General features: G+C 40.1%; 1 protein-coding gene across 1 annotated transcript in view; it reads left to right on the plus strand.

Moving 5' to 3' along the window:
* Window positions 1–15,905, plus strand: part of ttn.2 (titin, tandem duplicate 2) — a 164,393-nt gene extending 148,488 nt beyond the window's left edge. The window contains exons 221-238 of the mRNA XM_079880510.1: window positions 72–371; window positions 479–784; window positions 870–1,172; window positions 1,319–1,600; window positions 1,717–2,310; window positions 2,424–2,714; window positions 2,813–3,112; window positions 3,205–3,507; window positions 3,606–3,908; window positions 4,872–5,456; window positions 5,561–5,866; window positions 5,967–6,266; window positions 6,353–6,928; window positions 7,034–7,339; window positions 7,503–8,096; window positions 8,263–14,052; window positions 14,152–14,448; window positions 14,574–15,905. Of these exons, the coding sequence (XP_079736636.1) occupies window positions 72–371; window positions 479–784; window positions 870–1,172; window positions 1,319–1,600; window positions 1,717–2,310; window positions 2,424–2,714; window positions 2,813–3,112; window positions 3,205–3,507; window positions 3,606–3,908; window positions 4,872–5,456; window positions 5,561–5,866; window positions 5,967–6,266; window positions 6,353–6,928; window positions 7,034–7,339; window positions 7,503–8,096; window positions 8,263–14,052; window positions 14,152–14,448; window positions 14,574–14,872 (12,035 nt within the window). The 3' untranslated portion in view covers window positions 14,873–15,905. The remainder of the gene's footprint in view (window positions 1–71; window positions 372–478; window positions 785–869; window positions 1,173–1,318; window positions 1,601–1,716; window positions 2,311–2,423; window positions 2,715–2,812; window positions 3,113–3,204; window positions 3,508–3,605; window positions 3,909–4,871; window positions 5,457–5,560; window positions 5,867–5,966; window positions 6,267–6,352; window positions 6,929–7,033; window positions 7,340–7,502; window positions 8,097–8,262; window positions 14,053–14,151; window positions 14,449–14,573) is intronic.
* Window positions 15,906–17,591: the final 1,686 nt, after the last annotated feature.

Raw genomic sequence — 17,591 nt, forward strand, 5'->3', positions numbered from 1 at the left:
TAAATCACATGTTTCAGTCAAAATACCATTTATTGGCTGTATATTTAATGAGAAAATCTTTTATATTTAAGATACACCTGGTCCACCTGAGGGAACAATAACAATCAGCAGGGTCACAGAGGAGAAATGTTCAGTTTCCTGGAAGATTCCTTTCGAGGATGGTGGAGATCATGTCACTCATTATATTGTTGAAAGACGTGAGACCAGCAGACTCAACTGGGTCATCATGGAAAATGAATGCAAGACTCTGTCTTGTGTCAGCACAAAACTGATCAAGAACAATGAGTACATTTTCCGTGTCAGAGGTGTAAATAAGTACGGGCCCGGTGTGCCCCTTGAGTCTGAACCAGTTATTGCAAGAAATGCATACAGTAAGTTTAATTACAATTATTATGTATTAATGTTTCCATTAATAATTGAGGTTTACCTACAGGACCAAGGATAAAATATTAACATTAGTTTGTAATTTACATTAAAGCTGTTCCAACACCTCCTGGAGCACCAGAGATTACTGCTGTTGGAAAAGAGCATGTCATTATTGAGTGGCTTAAGCCAGAGAGTGATGGTGGAAGTGAAATCAAAAACTACCTTGTGGATAAACGTGAGACGAGCAGTGTCAGATGGACAAGAGTGAACAAAACCTACACTATTTATGATACACGCCTCAAGATCACTGGTCTCCTTGAGGGTAGCGATTATCAATTCCGTGTTGCAGCCGTCAATGCAGCTGGCACCAGCATTCCAAGTGATGCATCTCAGTATGCTCACTGTAAAGACCCAACATGTGAGTAACACTGACCTGCATGGCCCAAATAAACTATTAAATGCATAGAATATAGTAACATGCTTAACCTGCCGTCATTTTACAGATACCCCAGCTCCACCGTCAGTTCCCCGTATTACAGACACCACAAAGCACAGTATTAGTATGACATGGACACGACCGATGTATGATGGCGGATCTGATGTCACGGGCTATGTTGTTGAAATTCTGGAGGAGGGAACAGAGCAATGGTATAGAGCCACCCTGAAGACCTTGAGCAGTACCGAGTACACAGTAACTGGTCTGGCAAGTAACAAAAAGTACAGCTTCAGAGTGGCTGCAGTCAATAATATGGGTACTGGAGAATTCAGTGAAGGCAGTATTGAGGCTGCACCTTCAGAAAGAATTGGTAAGTTTTTTAAAATAATGGTCAATAGTGATGTGCAAAGACCTCGCGTTCCTGCACACCACTGATGGTCAAACTAATTTCTGCTCCTAAAGGCCTATTTTTTATGTGGAATTACTGCATAAAATCTGTTGTTGTTATCTTCTCAGAAATTCCTGATATTGAACTACCTGATGAACTGAAGAAAACCGTTTGCATCAGAGCTGGCAACACTTTACGTCTTCATGTAACTACAAATGGAAGACCCGCACCAGTTGTTACCTGGAGAAAGCCTGGAATTGACCTACAATCCCGTGGATTCATAGATACTACAGAAAACACTACAACTTTAATAGTGGAGAAGGTACATCGTTATGATGCTGGAAAATACACAATAGAGGCAGAGAATCCATCTGGCAAGAAAATAGTTACCATTCTTGTCAAGATTTATGGTAAGTACATGTATGCAATTAATAATGAATACTGTGCATTCACTTATATTAAATAGGCTAAATCGTTTGTAACTTGAGCAACCAACGCTTAAAACGGTTTAACAATTGTCTTGTAGATACTCCTGGACCATGTGCTGCAGTAAAGGTTAAAGATTACACAAAAGAGTCTGTTGTAATCACATGGGATGTGCCTACTGTTGATGGAGGTGCTCACATCAACAACTACATAATTGAGAAGCGTGAAGCTTCAATGAAATCTTACAAAACTGTGACAACAGAATGCAAGAAGACATTATACAGAATCACCGGGCTGGAAGAAGGAACACAATACTTCTTTAGAGTATTGCCTGAGAACATATATGGTATTGGAGAACCTTGTGAAATTACAGATGCAGTACTGGTTTGTGAAGTTCCATCTGTTCCTCAAGATCTGTATGTCATTGATACCACAAAGTCTACTGTCATACTTGGATGGGAAAAACCACTTCACGATGGTGGCAGCAGACTTTCTGGCTATGTCATCGAAGCGTGCAAAACTGGAAGTGACCGCTGGATGAATGTTGCTAATGTGAAATCATCTGTGCTGCAGCACACAATTGTCTCACTGAATGAAAATGAGCAATATCTCTTCAGAATCAGAGCTCAAAATAGCAGAGGTGTCAGTGAGCCCAGAGATCTCATGACACCTGTAACAATACAAGAACAGAGAGGTACGATATCATTAAAAACTGCTAAATGAAATGAGGAAACCAGTCTAAAAATAATTTTCATATTATTTATTGTCTGTTTGAAAGGTTAATTATTATTTCTATTTTCATTACAGTTATGCCAAAAATTGACTTGACTGGCATCCCACAAAAGATTGTCAGTGTGCCAGCTGGTAAGCCAATTGTGCTCAACATTCCCATTAAAGGTCGACCCATACCAGTCTGTTCATGGTTCTTTGGTGGAGTCAAAATAAAGGACAAGCTTGACCGCATCAAGATTGAGACAACTGTTAAATTTACCAAATTGACAGTACGTGAAACCACAATTTATGATACTGGTGACTATTCTCTTGAAGTGAAAAATGTCACTGGAACAGCAACTGAGGTCATCAAAGTTATCATTCTTGGTGAGAATTTTACATTTTACTTTTCCATACAGGTTTTACAGGTATACAGCTACATTTGAAGTATTTTTTGAAATTGACCAAATATATTTCTTTCCTAGATAAACCTGGAGTACCTGTTGGGCCCATGAAAATTGATGAGGTTGATGCCACATCTGTCACCTGCAGCTGGGAACCACCACAGAAAGATGGAGGTGCAAATGTCAGTGGCTATGTTGTTGAGCAGCGTGATGCACATCGACCTGGATGGATGCCTGTGTCTGAATCTGTCACAAGAAACACGTTCAAGTTTACAAGACTTGTGGAGGGAACTGAATATGTATTCCGTGTGGCTGCAACAAATCGTTTTGGTATTGGCGGGTTCTTGCAATCTGACGTTGTTGAGTGCAAGAGTGTCAAAAGTATGTTTTTTTTTCCTACTTCAGGTGTTTTCTATTTCTATTTACATTATTTAAAAACGAAAGTATTAAATTAATCTCATATCCTTTTCTAGCTGTACCTGGAGCACCAAGCACACCTGAAATACTTGATGTGTCTCATGATGGCATGACCCTTATTTGGACACCACCTGAGGATAATGGTGGTTCTACTATTGCTGGCTACATTATTGAGCGCAAAGAGGCTGCGTCCGACAGATGGCTTCGCATCAATAAGAATCCAGTTACCATGACAAGATACAGAACCACAGGACTTATTGAGGGCCTTGAATATGAGTATAGAGTGACAGCTATCAACTCTAGAGGAACCGGAAAACCAAGTGCAAACTCTAAACCAACTATTGCAATGGATCCTATCGGTATGTACAAAGGAACAACACAAGCTTGTAAAAATGTAAGTAAATCAGTTGTCAGTAGACCAAACATGACCAATGTGTTCAACTTTCCTCTTAAACAGAACCTCCTGGTATTCCACTGAATCCAAGAGTCACAGATACCACAAGAACATCAGTTTCACTTGCCTGGTCTTCTCCAGAGGAAGAGGGTGGTGCTGCTATAACTGGCTATCTGATTGAGATGCAGAAGGTTGACCAGGTTGAATGGACAAAATGCAACACAACACCAACAAAGATTTGTGAATACACCTTGACACATATGCCCCAGGGAGCTGAATACAAGTTCCGTGTGTTGGCATGTAATGCTGGTGGAGCTGGAGAGCCAGCTGAGATTTCAGGAGTGGTCAAAGTTACAGAAATGCTTGGTAAGAGAAAATACCTAACAATGGGAATAATAATTTGTTATTATAAACATATGTACACATACAAATTATTATTCGTACATGTATTATTCTTTCATACATATACAGTGCTATGCATAAGTTTAGACACCCATGCTAAAGTTGACTAAAAAGAGGAATAAAAAATCATCTTTTGGAAATTAAACTTAATGCCTTAATTAAAAAAATTAGGAAAAATCCAACCTTTAAGGACACCAATTTTCTTTGTGAATGAATAATGTATCGTAAATAAACAAATGTTATTCCTTAAAATACAGGGTGCATAAGTTTGGACACCCCTATGTTAAATTCCCATAGAGGCAGGCAGATTTTTATTTTTAAAGGCCAGTTACTTCATGGATCCAGGATACTATGCATCCTGATAAAGTTCCCTTGGCCTTTGGAATTAAAATAGCCCCACATCATCACATAGCCTTCACCATACCTAGAGATTGGCATGGTTTTATTTCAGTTAGCCTAATAGCTAGTTTGATTTGCATTGAGAGATGATCTTATGGAAAGTACTCCATGCCAATCTCTAAGTATGGTGAAGGCTATGTGATGATGTGGGGCTATTTTAATTCCAAAGGCCAAGGGAACTTTATCAGGATGCATAGTATCCTGGATCCATGAAGTAACTGGCCTTTAAAAATAAAAATCTGCCTGCCTCTATGGGAATTTAACATAGGGGTGTCCAAACTTATGCACCCTGTATTTTAAGGAAGAACATTTATTTATTTACGATACATTATTCATTCACAAAGAAAATTGGTGTCCTTAAAGGTTGGATTTTTCCTAATTTTTTTAATTAAGGCATTAAGTTTAATTTCCAAAAGATGATTTTTTATTCCTCTTTTTAGTCAACTTTAGCATGGGTGTCTAAACTTATGCATAGCACTGTATATGGCAGTGCATTTTTGTAATGTAAGAACTGTATTTTCTTTTCAGAATATCCTGATTATGAGTTGGATAAAATCTACCAGGAAGGCTATGTTGTCAGACAAGGAGGAGTCATTAGATTATCTGTGCCTATCAAGGGCAAACCCTTCCCAACATGCAAGTGGACAAAGGAAGGTCGCGACATTTCTCACAGAGCTATGATTGCAACCAGTGAAGAACGTACTGAGCTTGTGATCAAGGAGGCCCACAGAGATGACACTGGCACCTATGACCTTGTGTTGGAAAACAAATGTGGAAAGAAGGCTGTCTATATTAAGGTTAAAGTAATTGGACGGCCAGATCCACCCGAGGGTCCTCTTGAATTTGATGATATTCAGGCACGTTCAGTCAGAGTGAGCTGGAGACCGCCTTCAGATGATGGTGGCTCTGATATCTTTGGTTACATTGTGGAGAGGCGAGAGGTGCCTAAAGCAGCTTGGTACACTGTAGACTCACGTGTGGTTGATACATCACTTGTGGTCAAGGGACTGAAGGAAAATGTTGAATATCACTTCAAGGTTACAGCAGAGAACCAGTTTGGTATAAGCAAATCCCTCAAATCTGATGAATCTGTTACACCAAAGACACCTCTTTGTAAGCATTTCTATTTATTTATTTTTAATTTTCTTAAGAACCACTTTTAAATTATTGAAAATCACACTAATTATTATATATTGTTTTATTCGTTTTGCATAAAGGTCCTCCAGAACCTCCTAGTTTCCCTCCAGAAATCATGGATGTTACAAAGACCACAATTGGCCTGTCCTGGTCAAGACCCAAGGATGATGGTGGATCTCGTGTCACTGGATACTATGTTGAGAGAAGAGAGATTTCCACTGAGAAGTGGGTGCGTCATAACAAGACACATATCACGACAACAATGTATACTCTCACTGGTCTCATCCCTGATGCAGAGTACCAGTTCCGTGTGATTGCTCAAAATGATATTGGTCAAAGTGAGCCTGGACCTGTATCTGAGTCAGTTGTATGCAAAGATCCATTTGGTACGTAACCCTCCCTTCTCCCTTCCAAAGAAGTTAATAATTTTCCTAAATAAAAACTAAAGTATTTTTACATCCTTAATCTATTCTTTGTGTTCAACAGATAAACCAGGCCAACCCGGTGAGATTGACATCATCTCTATAGCCAAGGACTGCATAACCATTCACTGGTTGCGTCCTGAATCCGATGGTGGAAAAGAAATCCTTGGGTACTGGATTGAATACAGGCAAGCAGGGGAAAGTGCCTGGAAGAAATGCAACAAAGAGCGTTCCAAGGACAGACAGTTTACCATGGGTGGACTCATGGAAGCAACAGAGTATGAATTCAGAGTGTTTGCTGAAAATGAAACTGGACTGAGTAGACCAAGAAGAACAGCAATGGGCATTAAAACAAAACTGAGTGGTAAGTTAATTAAATTTTATTTCTTTTTCTGAAAAATACATTAACAAAGTATGCAACGTGACTAACATGTTCAATTGATCCTCTAGTTGGAGAGGCTCCATGCCTGAAAGAGGAAATTAAAGATACTACCACTAAATTAGGAGAATCTGGAACAATGACATGCCAAATTATTGGAAGACCTCTTCCTGAAATTAAGTGGTATAGATATGGAAAGGAGTTGATCCAGAGCCGAAAATACAAGATGAGCTCTGATGGCCGAAACCACTCTATAACAGTGTCAACAGATGAACAAGAAGATGAGGGCATGTACACATGCAGAGCCGTCAATGAGGCAGGTGAAATTGAGACCAGTGGCAAGCTTCGATTGCAGGCTGCACCGCAATTCCACCCTGGATTTCCACTGAAGGAAAAATACTATGCTGGTTGTGGAACAAGCCTACGTCTCCATGTCGTCTACATTGGTCGCCCTATTCCACAAATAATGTGGTTCTATGGCAAGAAGCCTCTCAATCCATCTGAGAATGTAATAATAGAAAACACAGAAAGTTACACTCACTTAGTAATCAGAAATGTCCAGCGAAAGACCAATGCTGGAAGATATAAGGTACAAATGAGCAACAAATTTGGCACAGTGGACACCACCCTCCGTGTTGAAATCCAAGGTAAATTAAGGTCCATTTTTAAACAGATAAACACTGAAATACCAATAGACTTGTTTGCATGAAATATATTTGCAAATGTAAGAAATAATCTCCCTGACTTTTCAGATAAACCTCTCATGCCTGAAGGACCAATCGTTGTTGATGCTCTCTTGAAGAGTGCTGTGATCATTAGCTGGAAACCACCTAAGGATGATGGTGGATCAATGATCACAAATTACATTGTAGAGAAACGTGAAGCAAAAGAGGGTGAGCAATGGCATCTTGTGTCTTCAGCTATCCCAGGAACCACATGTCGTGTTCCAAACCTCATTGAGAGTGCTGGATATTACTTCCGGGTTTCTGCACAGAATCAGTATGGAATTAGTGAACCTCTTGAGATACCGTCTGTTGTGATTATCAAGAGTCCATTCGGTAAGTTTCATGAATTGCTGGTCTTTAAATAGTAGTCTAAAAAATAAAATAAAATAAATATATATATATATTTTTAAATAAATAAAACAATAAATTAGCATGAAACACAAAAGGATATATTGTCAAATCCATTAAATGTAATCCTCTTTATTTTTTAAAACAGAGAAACCTGGAGTCCCACAACAGCCATTTGTTTCTTCTGTAACAAAGGATTCATGTGTTGTTTCTTGGAAAGCACCAGCCAGTGATGGGGGTGCCAAAATTAAGAACTATTACCTTGAAAAAAGAGAGAAGAAACAGAACAAATGGATTACAGTTACTTCAGAAGAAATCCGCGAGACATCTTACACTGTTAAAGGCCTTCTTGAAGGTTTCGAATATGAATTCCGTGTCAAATGTGAAAATATTGGTGGAGAGAGTGACTGGAGTGAGATTTCAGAACCAGTCATTCCAAAATCAGATACAGCTCTCCGTGCCCCATTCTTCAAGGAAGAATTGAGGGACATGTGTGTCAAATACAAGGCAAATGCCACATTTGTCACAAAGGTTATTGGACATCCCAAGCCAGTGGTTAAATGGTACAAGAACGGCAAAGAAATTTTCCCTGATGGAGAGAAAATAAAGGTCCAAGAATTCAAGGGGGGTTACTTCCAACTTGTTATCAGCAATGCTGATGAGAATGATGCAGCTGTTTACCAAATTAGAGCTACTAACCAGCTTGGATCAATTTCCACAAGTATGAACCTAGAGGTTGAGGGTAAGTATTTCTGGTGGTTTGTTTTTTAACATGTTATTCAACCTCAAAAACAATTCAAAGTACTTTTTTAAAAATATCTTTATACGTTTATCATTCTGCATGACTGCTTAGAATGTACTATTCCATATGAAGTTTTGTCTTATCATTTACTTTTTTTTTTTTCTAGTTCCTGCCAAAATTTACTTACCATTACATCTCCAAGGCATGGGAGCTGTTCATGCCATTCGTGGGGAAGTGGTTACAATCAAGATTCCAATTAGTGGAAAACCTGATCCTATAGTCACATGGCAAAAGGGACAAGAGATTATTAATAATACAGCTTATCATCAAGTCATTCTCACAAGATCATTCACCTCCCTGGTGTTCCAAAAGGGAGTACAAAGGAAGGATTCTGGCTACTACATAATTTGTGCCAAAAATCGATTTGGCGTGGATAAGCAGACAGTTGAACTTGATGTTGCTGATGTCCCTGATCCACCAAAGGATGTTAAAGTCAGTGATATTAGCAGAGACACACTCACCCTCATTTGGAGTCCTGGAAATGATGGAGGAAGTGAAATTATCAATTACATTATAGAAAAGTGCCCTACCACTGGGGACAGATGGATTCGTGTTGCTCAGACTCCTGAGCCCCAATACACCGTGATGAGTCTCTTTGGCAAAACAAAATACCAGTTCCGTGTGATTGCAGAAAACCGATTTGGCTTGAGTGATCCATCTGCGCCAACGGACCCTGTGACTACAAAAGAAGACAAGTTAGCAATTCGAAACTATGATGAAGAAGTAGATGAAACAAGAGTGGTTACAAAGGAGGAGGCACCACATTCAAAAATCAAGCTTGTGCCAACTCTCTACACAATCTCTGAGGAACTTGCACGCAATGGACAGTTTGGCATTGTCCATCGCTGTATTGAAATTAGCTCTAAGAAGACATTCTTGGCTAAATTTATCAAAGTTAAAGATGCAGATAGAGAGCTGGTTGCAAGAGAAATTGAGACACTTAACATTGCAAGACATAAAAACATTCTGTATCTTCATGAATCCTTTGATAGCCTGGAAGAATATGTCCTGATATATGAATTCATGTCTGGTATGGACATCTTTGAGCGCCTTGGTACAAACTTTGACCTCACAGAGCAAGAAATAGTTTGTTATATGAGACAAGTCTGTGGAGCCCTGAAGTTCCTCCATAGTCGCAACTATTGTCATTTTGATATCAGACCTGATAACATTGTTTATTCCACAAGGAAGAGCAATACAATCAAGATAATTGAAATGGGTCAAGCTAGGTTGCTTACACCTGGAGAAAACATCCGGATTCAGTTCACTGCCCCTGAGTACTATGCACCTGAAATCCACAACAGTGATTTTGTAACCACTGCCACTGACATGTGGTCTGTAGGTGTTCTTGCATATGTCCTTCTTAGCGGACTTAATCCATTTGCTGCTGAATCACATCAGAAAATGGTTGAGCACATTTCAAATGCAGAGTATTTGTTTGATAGTGAAGCCTTTAAAGAGACCAGCCTTGAGGGTATGGACTTTGTCGACAGACTCCTGACTAAAGACGGCAAGCTACGTATGACTGCCTCCGAAGCTTTGGAGCACCCTTGGCTCAAGATGAAATTGGAACATATTAGTTCAAAGGTCATCAAGACTTTGAGACACAGAAGATACTACCAATCCCTGGTGAAAAAGGAATGGAGCACTGTTGTTTCAGCAGCACGTGTTGCCTATGGTGGTGGCTACAGAAACCAGAGAAATGTTTCCATTGGTAGAGTGAAAGTTGGACATCCTGAACAAGGCTTGAGAGCGGGTCCTGTCATGCATGGATCTGCTGAAGAGGGAGGACATGTCAGGTTTGTTTGCTACATTGAAAACTACGATAGAAACACTGAAGTGACCTGGTACTTTGGGTCCCGCAAACTGATTGCAAGCCACAAATATGAAATCAGTTATGCTAATGGAGTTGCTAGCATCTATGTTAAAGACATTGAAGAATGTGATGATGGATTATATAGATGCAAGGTTGTCAGTGAAGACAGGGAGGACAATGCCTATGCTGAGTTGTTTGTTGAGACTGTTCGGTCCTACCGTGAATACTATCTGGGACGCTCACTCAAGAAACCAAGGCGTAGAATTGACAAAACCAAAATTTTGCAGAGGCCACCAGAGTTTACTTTGCCATTATACAACCGTGCAGCATACATTGGTGAAGATGTACGCTTTGGTGTAACCATAACAGTCCATCCAGAGCCAAGTGTTACATGGTTAAAGGCTGGGCACAGAATCAAACCAGATCCTAAAAAATACACATTCACAAGTGACAAGGGTCTTTATCAACTCATGATACACAATCTTGACCTCAGTGATGATGCTGAATACACTGTTGTAGCAAACAACAAGTTTGGTGAGGATAGTTGCAAGGCACGTCTCACTGTGACACCACACTTACTTGCTGAGGACACTATGAGACCAATGTTCAAACGTCTCTTAGCCAATATTGAGTGTGTTGAGGGGCAAAGTGTTCGCTTTGACTTGAGAGTATCAGGAACCCCAGCACCAACTCTGAAATGGGAGAAAAATGGCAAACCTCTTGAGTTCAGACCACAAGTTGAAGTCGTTCTAGAGGACGTAGACTATCATGTTCTACATATCAGAGAAACCCTCATAGAGGATTCAGGCACATACAGAGTCACTGCAACAAATACAGCTGGATCAGCAAGTTGTCAAGCTACTCTCAAAGTTGAACGCCTGACATACACAAGGAGGGAGTTCAAGAGTGAGGAAGAGAGGCAGAAATATGTTAGAAACCAAATAGAAAAGACACTGAAAATGGCACAACAGTTCTCAACGGCAGAGGTTGTTACACTCAATCCTGTAGCACAGGAGGCTTTGAAGGAAGCTGCTGAATTATATAAACCTGCAGTGAGCACCAAGAATGTGCAGGGTGAGTTTGACATCTCTGATAAAGAGGATCAAGAAATAAAGAAAATAAAAGAAGAAGATAAGAAGATACGTATGCCTTACGAAATCCCTGAAGCTCGTGCACATGATCCAACTGTTCTTGGTGAAGATAACTTGATCAAACACTTTGTGCCATTATCTGACATGAAATGGTACAAGAAACTGCGTGACCAATATGAGATTCCTGAGAGAATGGAAAGAATTGTTCAGAAGAGACAGAGGCGTATTCGTCTTTCCAGATGGGAGCAATTTTATGTCATGCCACTGCCTAGAATAAGTGATCAGTACAGACCAAAGTGGCGCATTCCAAAACTTACGCAAGATGATTTAGAGACTGTTCGACCAGCAAGGCGATCACCATCCCCAGAATCTGAGGCATCATTCAGACTGAGAAGACGCTCACTAGGAGATATTTCCGATGAGGAGCTCCTCGAGGGTGAGGACTATCTGACAATAAAGAGAACTGAAAAAGAGAGGCAAGAGCTTGAAGAAGAACTAGAACTTGGCTTCTCTGCCTCCCCACCCAGTGGAAGCCCTGTACGCTTTGAGCTGTCTGCACTGCGTCGTGCCTCACCAAAACCTGTTCACAAAGCTGAAATGAGACGTGTAGAAGAGACCATACATGTAACAAAAACTGAGCAAGCTCGAGGCTCTCCTCCTCCCATTTCATATTTCTTGAGAAGGAGGAGATCCTTGTCTCCAACATACATTGAACTGATGCGTCCTGTCTCTGAGCTCGTCAGACAACCCCGTGCACGCATCTCAACAGAGGCTGAAGTTGAACTCATTGAAAGAAGATCACCCACCCCTGAGAGAACACGCCCTCGATCACCAAGTCCTGTATCCACTGAGAGAAGATCTTCCAGATCCTCCTCTAGATTTGAAAGGTCTGCAAGATTTGACATCATGTCTAGATATGAAGCAAGAAAAGCAGCTCTCAAATCTGAGCGCAAGTACCAGGTTGTGACTCAGCAACCCTTCAGTCTTGACCATGCTCCACGTATCACAGTAAGAATCCGTTCTCACCGTGTACCATGTGGTCAAAACACTAAATTCACTTTGAATGTTCAATCAAAGCCAGACGCTGATATCCAGTGGTTCCATAATGGACAACAAATACAAGAAAGCAGCAAATACCAGTTCACAAATATGAGTGGAGTTCTATCTCTCCAAATTAATGACTGTCAGGCAGAGGACAGTGGCACATATCGTGTTGTCTGCACAAATTCAAAGGGTGAGGCATCAGACTATGGAACTCTTGATGTTTCAGGTGGAGAGTTTACTACATACTCCTCAAGACGTAGAGACGAAGAGGCTCCGACACCATTTGTACCTGATATAACAAAAACTGATTATTATCATTCAACAACAATCAGAGCTTCCTCTGCCTCAAGAACTCATTTGGAGATCAAAGAAACCAAAACAAAACTAACTGATAGACGTGAAGTTTCTGCCTTTGAAAAATATGAATCTCAGAAGCTTGCATCATCTCCAATTAGATATGCATCCACTGAATACCTATCATCAGCTTCATATTCATCTTCTGAAATACATACAACATCTGAAAAACATGTGTCATCCGAATCAAAGATAAAAGAATCAGAAAAAACAACTGCTGAAGTATCAGTAAAGAAAGTTAAAGCTACTCTTTCAGCCAAAATACTCACAAAACCACAGTCTCTGACTGTATCTGTGGGTGACTCTGCACGATTTGTCTGTGATATTGATGGAGAGCCAGCACCATGTGTCACATGGATGCATGAGGGAAGAACAATTGTCACTTCACACCGTATTCATGTGTCTACAACACAGTATAAGTCTGCTTTTGAAATTTCATCAGTTGAGTTTTCTGATGAAGGCAGCTATACTGTAGTAGTAGAAAATTCGGAAGGAAAGCAAGAGGCAAGGTTTACATTGACTATTCACAAACCAATACTTAAAGAGGAAGTTACACCTACACAAGTGAAGTCACTAGAACCTTCAGTGACATCTCCAGTGCCATCAGTTAAATCTCCAGTGCCATCAGTCGCATCTCCAGTGCCATTAGTAAAGTCTCCAGAGCCCTCTGTGAAATCCCCAGTGCCATCAGCAAAGTCTCCAGAGCCCTCTGTGAAATCCCCAGTGCCATCAGTAAAGTCTCCAGAACCTTTAGTGAAATCCCCTGTACCCTCAGTTAAATCTCCAGAGCCTTCATTAAAATCTCCTGTGCCCTCAATAAAGTCTCCGGAACCCCAAATTAAATCACCAGAACCCACTGGTGTTAAATCTCCTGAACCTCGAATTAAATCTCCAGAGGGTATCAAATCCCCATTCAGAGTGAAGTCACCAGAGCCAGTTGGCTCTCTTCAGAGAGTAAAGTCTCCACCTCCTATTAAGTCTCCTGAACCAACCACCCCTCAAAGAGTAAAGTCTCCAACAGCTCTGAAGTCTCCTGAGCCAGTAGCTTCACCTGCCAGGGTAAAATCTCCACCTCCTGTTAAGTCTCCTGAGCCAGTTGCCTCCCCTCTGAGAGTTAAATCCCCTACAGGCCTTAAGTCTCCTGAACCTCAGAGAGTTAAATCCCCACCAACAGTCAAATCTCCTGAGCCGATCATGTCACCTAAAAGAGTTAAATCTCCACTTACAGTGAAATCCCCAACCCCATCAAAGGAAGCACCACCAAAGATCATTCAGCAACTCAAAGCTGAAGCTTATGAAGACAAAATTAAGATGATGTTTGTTGCTGAGAGCTCAGTAAGAGAAGTTGTGTGGTACAAGGACAGCAGAAAACTCAGTCAAAGTAGTCACTACCAGATTCATTCATCTGCAGATGGAACTTGCTGTCTCTATATATCTGATGTTTCTGAGAGTGACCAAGGGGAATACTCCTGTGAAATCATAAGTGAAGGAGGAGCAATGTCAAGAACATCATTCTCATTTCTTGGTCAAGTGTTTCAAGCAATCTACACAAAAGTAACTGCATTTGTGGCTACACATAAGGTTGTTCAAGGTAAATTTAATTTCCCATAAATGTTATTAAATTCTTATCCATTTAAAGTCTTGATGCCCATTCTCCTTAATGCCAATGCTTTATTGTCTTCTTTTCCAGAATCTGTGTCTTCCCAAATACATGGGGGAAGTGAAATGATTCTTAAGAAGGAAAGTGCTGCTGTTAGCGGCATGCATGAAAGTTTTACTTCAAAATCCATCCACATGGAGAGCACAATGCAAGAAGCATCCTTCAGCAGCTCCTCAATGGCTGAGATGAAATTTGAAACTATGTCGATGTCTAGCTTATCCTCTATGACATCAGAGTCAGTATATGCAATGAGCTCAAGCAGTATAATGTCAAGTCATTCACATGTTGAAGAATCCTCAGTTAGAGCAGCCCTCCACAGTGCTCAAGGTAAGGAGCAGTTTAATTACAAACATGCATAAGAATGATATAATATATATATATATATATATATATATATATATATATATATATATTAATAATAATATAATTTTAAATACATTTATATTTTATAGGCTTAGCTCCAAGAATTGAAGCTCTTCCTGAAGATATCAGCATTGAAGCTGGAAAGGTTCTAACGGTGGCCTGTGCTTTCTCTGGAGAGCCAACACCTCGTATTGAGTGGTCACGCAGTGGAAAGAAACTGCCTGGTGAGGAAGAAAGTAGCAGGTTCCATATTGACACCACAGAAGACCTGACCACACTCATCATCACTGGTGTGAAAGAGAGTGATGCTGGGGCATACACACTCAAACTTTCCAATGAGCATGGATCTGACATGGCAACTGTTACCATCAGTATTCGATCAAAGTAAAGCCATAATTTATACCCCCAACCCTTTCTTCATTAAGCGACTTTGTATTTTTTAAATGAAATGAAAAAAAATCTTGATAAGTTACCTGGATATCTGTTCCTGTAAATATAACTATTTTTATACCAAACCTGACATTAATTTATGCCAATCTAGACTTAAGTCTAAAGTATTATAAAATGTGCCATATTGGATAATTATGACTTAGGATTTTTGATCCAATTTTCTGTGACATGTACATAATGTATATAGCCGAATTTAACGGTTATGGAAAATGTATGAATTGTTATTTATAACAATATTAACTGAAACAAATGGAACTAAATGTTTATCAGGAGAAAGTTTCACATGGAACGAATACCTTGATAAACCTGAAACTAAACTCTGTGCCTCAACAATAAGTTGAAGTCTTAAGATTGCCTCAACAGGTAGAGAGGCTCCCTGTTGACGTTACACTAAATCTGAGAGACTAAGTTATGCTTGCATGTTTACACGTGCAGTTATATTATAACCATACTCTTATGCATTGTTACTTGAACGTAAGGCCTTGAGTGTTGTTTGCATTTTACCCTCATGTAAGCAGGGCAACTAGGCCTTGTGTTCTGACTGACTATGTCATACCACCATTTTAATGACATGCTCAAGGTGCGAGCGGCCTGCACTTTATGAGCAAAAATGTTTAATGTGCTCTGTTTCTGGCAAGGGACTGCTTGAATAAACTTTCAAAATTAACATCTCCTGGCCAATAACAGAAGTATATCTTGTACTTCCTTGCAGAAACAGAGCCTCCTCTTGGAGGTTTGCTTTGAAGCATTGTGTGTTTGTGTGTTAGCTTTAGAATTCACCTTGTCACTTGTTGGGCAAATATCAAGAAAGTGTGCCGCAGTAACACCACCTGCTGTGCAATGAGAAAGAAACAGTTTAGTATCTTAATGCCCTGCACTTTGGTTTGATTTTATGTAGAATTGTAGAATTATCTATATATGCAACCTCCTTGAGTATTAATGATTCAATAAAGCATGTTCTCAGCACTAAATTTTGTCCTTGTCTTTATTCAGAAGTTTCAATGTGTCTTGTTTAATTAAGGCACAATGATTTATTCATTCTTTTATTATTCTTTTGGACCGTTCGTCTTCATTTTATAGGAAAGTGGAGCATAGAGAGGAAAGTAGTGTTGAAAGAGATGGAATAGGATTGAGGCACAACACAGACTCAAACAAGTGAATGTACACAGTCCACTTTGCAAAAGCGGCTATGTATTTATTTATGACTATAACTAGGGATGCACCAATACCGATATGGGGCCTGATACTGCGCTCGTGTACTCGTCAAAATGCTCTGATACCAACAACCAATACAACACGTGTACATAGTTTGTGTCCAGACAAAGAAACACTGACAACAGAGAGAATAATGGGGGTAAAAGAGAAGGCTGTCTATGAAGTAAATGTATCTAATATGTGAAATATGAAACAAAATATAGCAAAGCCTATATAGCTGTGGTGCGCAAGCTGATAAGCGGAAAACGAGCAGTGGATTGAGCATAGTGGATCTGAGTGGCACAGACGCGTGAGCTTGTCAAGCGCATCCCTTTTTCACAGACATCAGTGGAAAGTTTGAAGTTCGTTCAGATATGTAAATGGCAAAGAAAGTAAAACGAGGCATGTATAAGTTAACTGTTACGTTAACTGATGGGAGGTAGAGAGAGAGCGCACTTCTGTTGCATGCTCTTAATTGCTGATCATTCAATCAGCACACAATCATCATTTGAATTAAAACTAAATCGTCTATGTAAGTAAAACATGAACTGTTATGTGATTTATGTATAACGAGTGGTTCCCTACATTATTACAGGACATTTTCAGGTCAAGATGTTTCATGAATGCAAACATTTGAAGCGCGCGCCCTGAAAGCTGCCTCAGACAGTGTGCAACTTGAATTAAAGGAGACATATCATGCTTTTAAATCATTCCTTTTTACATATAAATCATACATTTGTAGTCTATATAAAGCGGAACTGCAATGCTTGGGTCTGAATTCCTCATTATTATAGCTCCACAGGCCCCTTTTCTACCCCTTTTCTGATGTGCGTCTCTTTAAATACAATTGAGACACTTCATTCCCCCCCCCCCCCCCCCCCCTCCAGGTTGCAGAGGTTCAACTCCACCCCGTTCGGCCATTTTTGTAGTTTGATAGCAGAGATACGATTATCTAGCGGCACAGAAACTTTTTATTCACACGTTATTAACAAAATGTCAACAACGGAAGACTTGTCCAGCCAGCCTTACATGTTCGAGCCAGAGTCGGAGCCGGAGCGAGATGAAAATGAAGACGACGAACCTGCAGAACAATGTCTTCATATGGATGTATCGCAATGGTGTGTTACTGTATTTACACATGAAACTTTGGTCTTCCGACCTTTTACCACCGTGTCGATTTATTTTGATTAATATGTGCGAGGGAGAGAGAGCAAGACAGTGTCTAGTTTGGAGACGGTGTCTTGTTTACACTTTCGCCTGGCTCCGAAGAGAGAGAGAGTGCGCGCGCATGCCGGGTCGTTCTTTCAGTTAAACATGCTCCCTGTCACAAGCGCGGCAGTTCATCTACATTAGATGGTGTAATGAAGCGTGTGGGTTACTACATCCAACAACCGAACATTTTAAAGGTGAACTAAGTAACTTTTTTACCTTAACTGAACAGCTTCGGAGTCATTGGAATGGTT

The sequence above is a fragment of the Squalius cephalus genome (genome assembly GCF_949319135.1).
Source record: "Squalius cephalus genome assembly, chromosome: 9".
NCBI lineage: Eukaryota > Metazoa > Chordata > Actinopteri > Cypriniformes > Leuciscidae > Squalius > Squalius cephalus.